Consider the following 6,916-nt stretch of genomic DNA (forward strand, 5'->3'; position numbering starts at 1 on the left):
GGAGGCCGGCCGCCAGGCCCCCGCGGTGGTGGTTCAGCACTTGCTCGATAGCCTGCACCACGTCGCCGCCGCAGCCCTGCAACACTAGCTCCAGGACACCCCGCCGGTGGCCCGGGAAGACACGCGTCAAGATGTCTAGCGGCGTCCGCTGCCGTGGACCCGGGCCCCCGCCCAGCCCGGGCGCGGGAGCGGCCTCTGCCTCTTCTTTGTCGACCTCGGAACCGGATTCTGAACCCAGAGGGCTGGCGGATCCCGGGCTGTCCTCCTCGGCGCCGCCGCCGGGGCCAGCGCTGCCTGGGCAGCTGCCACCTGCCTCTTTGGAGGCCCGGGCCAGGGGCGACCCAGAAAAGGACTCGCCGTCGCCGTTCTCCGAGCCCGAGCCCGCTCGCACCTCTGGGGACGATGTCCCGGGACCAGAGTCCGCGCCGTCGGGTGATAAGGGCTTTCCCGGCGGCGGCTGCGGGCTGCCTGCGCGGCCTGCCTGAAGCAGCGTCTTGGGGAATACGTCAAACTTCTGTAACTTGGCCTCTAGGAGGGAAGAAAGGGGTATGTAAAGGAGCGGTTAGCAGGGAAGTGACCACACCCCACAGCACCAGAGCCCTTTGGAGTCCAGCTTCCTTTCCCTCTGAGCCTCACAACCCTCATTCACTGGCTCCAAAACCCTTCTTTCTTTTTCTTCCAGCATTCCTTCCCCTCTGAGCCCCTACAGCCCTGGATCTTTCTCGGCTCCCAGAGCGCATTCTCTTTCTGTACCCAGAACCCCAACCACCTGTGCCCTGTAAACTCAGTGTCCCGTGACCCTCTTCCTACATCTGTGCCCAATACCTTCACCCTTCCTAGTCTTGGCCTGCTCTGCTCTGGAGAAGTGGCCTGACCCAGAGGTCAAACAGGAGCCAACACAACTTGCACCTGCACCGCACACTGTATAGAAGACCTCACTCCACCCCTGTGATTCCAAGAGCCCACCCAGCCCTGGGTGCTCTGTGGCCCTGGGCAGCACAGCCTGGAGGGGAATGCACCTTGGGCATTTACAAGATCCCAAGCCTCTCTACAGGCAAAAGTAGAGCCTCTATTTCTAATCCATCCTTTCCAAAATTAAGACCTAAGTGGGACTTCCCTGGCGGTCCAGTGGTTAAGACTTGATCCCTGGTTGGGAGCTAAGATCTCACGTGCCTCCCGCCAAAAAACCAAAACATAAAACAGAAGCAATATTGTAACAAATTCAATAAAAAGACTTTAAAAGTGGTCCACATCAAAAAAAATCTTAAAAAATAATTAAGACCTAAGAAGTTCTTCCCTCCCAAGCTGGAAGCTGAGTGAGCCCTGGCCTAATTCCGCACCCCCTCCCCCAAAAGCCTAGGGAGTCTCAAAGAAGAGGGTGCGGCCAGAGCAGGACAGGGAGTGCACTGGGAAGAGGAAAGGGGATTGAGAGAAGGGAGAGAGCGCGTACTCTGAGAAAAGGGAGACGAGCAGGGAAGGAAGCTAGAAAGAAGGAGCAGGGCGGTTGACCAGGGAACATTAGGAACAGGAGAAAAGGAATCCTGCGGGGGAGGGGGGGAGTGGGGTTGGGAAGGAATTCGGTGGCCTCAGTACCTAGAGAAAGCGAAGCGGGGCGGGGGAGGGGACTTGGAGAAGGTCGGATTGCTGAAGAGAGTTGGGAAGGAGCGGAGGGATCTGCGGCGTGTGAAAAGCGCAGAACGAAAGAAAAGATAAGACGCGTGGGTTCTCGCGCCGGGGAGAAGACCCAGCGAAGTGAGCAAGAAAGCTGAGACATGGCTGCCTTTGGGTAGAGGCGATAAGATTAAAGCGTTTACATTTGGGCCTGCGGTGAGAGAAAGGAATAAAGTGCAAATGCTTCAGAAAGGGGAGAAAGGAAAGTTTGTGTGTTTATGCCTCAAATCAGGGGCTTGGTGCGCGGGCAGCTCCACCAGGTGGGGCGTTTGGAGAACGCGATTCTACTCTTTCAGTACCGAGACAAGTCCCTGGGCTGCGCGCCCCTGAACCCCGTCCCTGCTCCCCTCTCCTCACCTGAGCTCCCCGCGCCCGCGGCGCCGCCTCCGGTGCCCGCGGGCGCTCCCGCTCCCGGCCCCCCGCCGTCGGCGGCGCACACAGAGCCGAAGACCTCGTAGGCGGGTCGCGGCGGGATGATGCCGTTGGCGGCGGCCAGCGCCAGGCCCTCGGCAGTGCCGTAGAGGAGCTGTAACTCGCGCGCCTCGTTCTCTTCCTGCGCCTGTTGCCTGCGCAGCGCCACCTGCGCCGCCATGACGCGCTGGCGCTCGGCGATGAGCGTGCACTTGGCGCACAGGCAGTCCTTCCAGCGGCAGTAGCGCTTGTGGCCCTTGAGCGCAGACACCACTCCGTGGTTGCGGCAGCGCGCGCACTTGGGGGTCCGCGGGTACTTCTCCGCAGCCCGCAACAACAGCGGCGGCGCTCGTAGCAAGCCGCCCGCCACGCTCACAGGTAGCGAAGCGGCCGCTGCCGCCGCCGCTGCCACCGACGCCACCGAAGCCACGGGCGGGCCCGTCGTTGTCGCAGCCGCCGTCGCCGCGCCGGGTACGCTGGGCAACTCGGAGCGCAGCTCCATGGCAGGACCTGGCGTGGAACACCGTGGGAAGAGGGGAGAAACTTGCGGTGAGGAGCGCATGGTGCGCTAAGCTAAAGCGCACCCTGGAGGAATCCAAGTTTAGAGAAGGGCATTTCGGCAGCGGGAGGTTTAGCTAGCAGTTACCGAATCGCTGGGAGGAGGTACCTTTGGAGTCCGCTTGTAAATGCCCAACTCCCCGACCCCACTCCCACCAGAGTTCTTATAACTGATATATGCACTGGGTGTAAGATTTCATCTGAATCAGTGGTTCCACTGGAAAAAATTAAAAGACATATAAAGTTTGAAAGTCATTGGTTCAGATGAATGTAACAAGGGTTTTTAAAAAAAAAGATCCCCCAAAGTTTAGCAGAACTGAGGTTAGACAGGCAGAGAGAAATGTTTGTTTGGTGGGACTCGAATTAGAAAATTTTGACCCAACAGTTAGACTGATGTCAAGAGCAAAACAGGAAAACCCGAGGCGAAACGTTCAGTTTTATAGAAGGGTGAAGAGGAGGGTAATATCAAGGCATAGAGTTCAGCTGGTTGGGCTGGAAGATTTTTTTCTGGTGGGAGCAGGAGAGTTGGAGAGAAAACTCAGGGACGAAAAAAAAAATCTCTAGGAAGTGGAGTGAAGGCTAGGAAACAACTCAGGGGCAAAGTTAGGCCCAGGGGCCCAGGGACCCGTGGAAATGTGGGGGTCCAAGTTCCAAGGGGCGGGCCTCCGGGGGGGAAGAGAAAATGGTGTGGAGCTGAGTTCAGGAGGCCTGGGGAGGTGGATTACAGAGGAAATGCAGTGGAAGGATCTTTCTTTCGATAGGCAAACCCAGCCCGAGGAGTAGCTTGAGGGGCGAGGAAAACAGCGAGAAACAGGTAATATGGGGGTCTGGGACCCAGGGTCCATGCGGGAGAGAGGGGTGTGCGTGAAAATAAAACCCTCAGGCATAGGCTGGGCTTGGAGATGGAGTAAACCTGTGGCACAGTTTTTAGCCTTGTAGTCTGGAGTAGTCGGGGAGGAAAAAGTATCTTGCAAAAGTTAAGCATTGCAGGAGGGAGAGCCTTTTAGCTGACCAACTCACCCGGCCTTCCCCTCCCCTCCCGGTTTAGGGATCCAGTCGTCAGACACGCCCTCTCCATTCTGGGGCACCGCGGGACCCCGCTCGGGAGCAGATTCCCAAATTCTGGTCTCTGAGTTGGGTTCCTGGGATTTGAATGGCCCAGCAGGCACCACCGAGGCGTGGGAGTCGCCTCTGGAAATGGGTCTGAGAGAACGCAGGAGTCCCCCCTGTGCCGTGGCCTCAGGAGGCCCAAGCGGGCCCAACTCTAAGCTTCCGCCGCGGCCTCCTCTGGGTCCCCGGTTCCCCTCCTGAGCCCGAATCCTGGTGTCTCCGCCCAAGAATTCTGGACCCCGTCCCTTTGCGCACTGCCTTCTTCCCTCAGGCCCCTCGAGCCGCGCAGTCCCTGAGGCCAGAGTGGCCCGGGCTTCATCAACAGGGGCGGAAGGCCGGGACGCCTCCCCTGCCCTCCCTGCGGCCCTCAACTACCTGCCTTAGGCTCGGGGATCCTCCTCCGCGGGCGCTGCACGCGCCTCCCAGCTCCGCTCGCGACGCTGGCGCTCTCAGCCTCTTACCCTTGCCCCCGGCCCCTTATCTGACCACGTCACCCTCCTTCAGTCACCATGTCCGAACTTCCGGACCCCCTCAGAACGCTGCGCAGTCCAACCCTTCCGTCGGAAATCGGAGCCGGGCAACCGTTTAGGGATCGACTGGCTGGAACCCACGACCCGGCCCTTGCCGCGCCGCGTCCCCTCGCGGAGCGCGCCGGACGCTGCACACAGTCTGGCCCCAGCTGCCCGGCGCTGCCAGACTCTCAATGAGCAGCTTCCCCGCTCTATTGTTGCTCCTTAGGGCTCCATTAGACAGAATTGGCCAACAATGTGGCGCCTGCCATTGGCCAGGGGAGGCAGACGGCGCTCTGATTGGCCGGGCCCGCGCCCGGGGAGCCCCGCACTCTACAGTGTCCGAAAGATTCGAAACTGCAAAAGCTTCTCTGAGGGCCTCGGGGAGGGGAGGGGGCGCTCCAGGGAAGGAATGGAAAAAAAAGTGGGCAAGGAGGAGCGTTGAAAATACCGTGACAAGTAGTTTCCGTGTGCCCGAGAGCGTGTGAATTGCGCCTAATTACCGTGTCGGGTGCGCCTCTACGTAGACGTGTGTAACCCCTCGGTTTCTGGGGCGCGGGCTCCGCTGCGCCGCTCTCACTGGCCGGGGGCGCTTGGCAAGGCCGACCTCCCCAAGTAGCCCTGGCGGCCCAGGGCGGGATGCGGGCAGGTGACAATTCAATTACCGCGGTCGGGGTGGGGGTGGAATGGGAGCGCGGGGGTGGAGAAGGGAGGGTGTTCATGGCATAAATGCCAGGAAGAGTTTTCCTCCCTCCATCCGGCTCTGTTTCGGCATGCTCCCAAGTCCAACGTGTTTGGGGTAGTGGAGGCTGTTTTTTTTTTTTTTCCACCCCTGCCGCCTTTAAAAGGCAGATCCTTTATTTTAAAAGTCCTGGTACGATAGGCATCACGGAGGGTAAGTGTGGCTTGAGGATTTTCGTTTTTAAGGAGCCGGGAGAGGAGAAATGAGATAGCGCTTCCTGTCGGCGCCCGCCGGGGCAGTGCGCTCTGCGCCTTTCCTTTACCAGCCCCTCTAACCCCGTCCTTCTGCCCATTTTTCTCTTTCCTTTCCTCACCTCTGCAGCATCTAGATATCTTTTCCGTGGTGGTGGGATTCTTTTCGTCGTTGTTTTAAGTTAACAGGTTGATTTTCTTTTTTAAACGAAAGTAAAAAGTGGCTTCCCTCTGTCTCCCCATATTCCTCTTGGACGCAGGACGCACATCAGTCTGCCTGTTCTTCCGGTCCAGAGACAAGGTCGCCGCGGGCCCCAGTGAGTAGTTTTAACTTTCGCCTTACCCTCCCGTCCTGACGTCACGGCTCTGAGGAACAGCTCGGTGCGCAGAGGAGGTAACAGTTTCGGATTTTGTTTCCCTCTTGAATGGCAACATCTGGAATTAATGCCGCGGTCCTCGGGCGGGATCGCCTCGGGTTTCTCTCGCTGTGATTCTCTTTCCCTTTACTTTTTCTCTTTTCCTCGTTCTAATGTTCTCTCACTCATTTTTCTTTTCTACTTTTCTCTCTCTCCTTCAGAGTAAAGAAAATTCGTTTAATTTATGAGAAAAAATGAGTTTTCCAGTCGTTCTCCCTCCACTCCCGACCAAGGGTTGCCGCGTTGCCCTTTCGAACTTCCAGGGCCCCCAGGCTCTGGCCCGCGCTAGCCGGGGCTCGGACGTACTGGGCGTGCAGACTCGGCCGGGGGCCTCGGAACGCAGCCCCTTCCACTTGGCAGGTCTACTGCTGCCAGCCCGAACGCCTCTGACGCCGGGGGCTGGGGATTGTGGTAGGAGGGCGAGACGAGCGAGGCCCCACCGCCCAGCGCGGGACCTCGCGCAGGTTCCTCGGCGAAGCCAAACCGAGGACCGGGGCGGGGGAGGGGGTGGTGCGCGCAAGAGCCAGGCAGATTCGGACAGATTGCTTCCAGAAAGTTGACCAGGGCCGCGCGCAGCGTGCTCAGACCTTGACAGTCTGCGATAAGGCTAGAAACCCGGCTGTTCGCTCCTAGCAAATTCCATTCGCTGGAGCCTGAGAATGTGTTTGGGAAAGAGAAAGGGGTCAGCTCCCGCTGGGTCTCCCGCATGGACAGATGGTAAGGGAGTGAATCTGGGATAAAAATCCTTTAGGAGAGAAGGACCCAGACCCCACCGTCCAACATCTTGAGGTTATGAGGTCAAGGAAATCTATGCGTTAACTGCACCCTGGCAGGGCGGTGGGTGGAGGAGAGATGACAGAATCCGGCGCCTCCTCCCAGAGCTACCTTGGATAAAGTTTTCGAGACATTATTTTAAACCCCAAACGAAATGAACAATAGAAATCTGCCTAGCTTCCGGGGAGGCGTTGGCCCAAACACCCCTCTTCGCACTTGAGGCCAGGCCACTGTGAGATTCCCCCAGTCCGGTCCCAGTGATCCTGCGGCAGCCAAGGGTCAAGCCACAGGATTTGGGATCCCCGCGTTTTCCCGCTGGCATAGAAGGAATCTCATTTTCTTAAGTTGGGGAGAGGACACATTCTGGAACCCAGCCCAACCAGAGGGAACCTGCCCACCCCTAGAGCAGTCACCTCTCTCCTTGGGTTCACCGCCCAACAGGTCTAGGACCCACAGTCTTTCTTTTCATATCCCCGAGGTTCTGATGTCCCCCCTGCTCATGGGAGTGAATGTGTCGTGGAAGGAGTCAGAGTA

The 6,916-nt window shown here is 58.5% G+C and overlaps 1 protein-coding gene across 1 annotated transcript in view; it reads right to left on the reverse strand.

The window, feature by feature from the left end:
- The window catches only part of DMRTA2 (DMRT like family A2), a 3,100-nt gene extending 456 nt beyond the window's left edge, over positions 1-2,644 (reverse strand). Inside the window, 3 exon segments of the mRNA XM_024739349.1 lie at position 1; positions 3-528; positions 2,029-2,644. The exon segment at position 1 is cut by the window's left edge and continues 456 nt beyond it. Coding sequence (XP_024595117.1) covers position 1; positions 3-528; positions 2,029-2,644 — 1,143 coding nt within the window.
- Positions 2,645-6,916: the final 4,272 nt, after the last annotated feature.

Source organism: Neophocaena asiaeorientalis, unplaced genomic scaffold (genome assembly GCF_003031525.2).
Source record: "Neophocaena asiaeorientalis asiaeorientalis breed wild unplaced genomic scaffold, Neophocaena_asiaeorientalis_V1.1 scaffold138, whole genome shotgun sequence".
In the NCBI taxonomy this organism is placed as follows: Eukaryota; Metazoa; Chordata; class Mammalia; order Artiodactyla; family Phocoenidae; genus Neophocaena; species Neophocaena asiaeorientalis.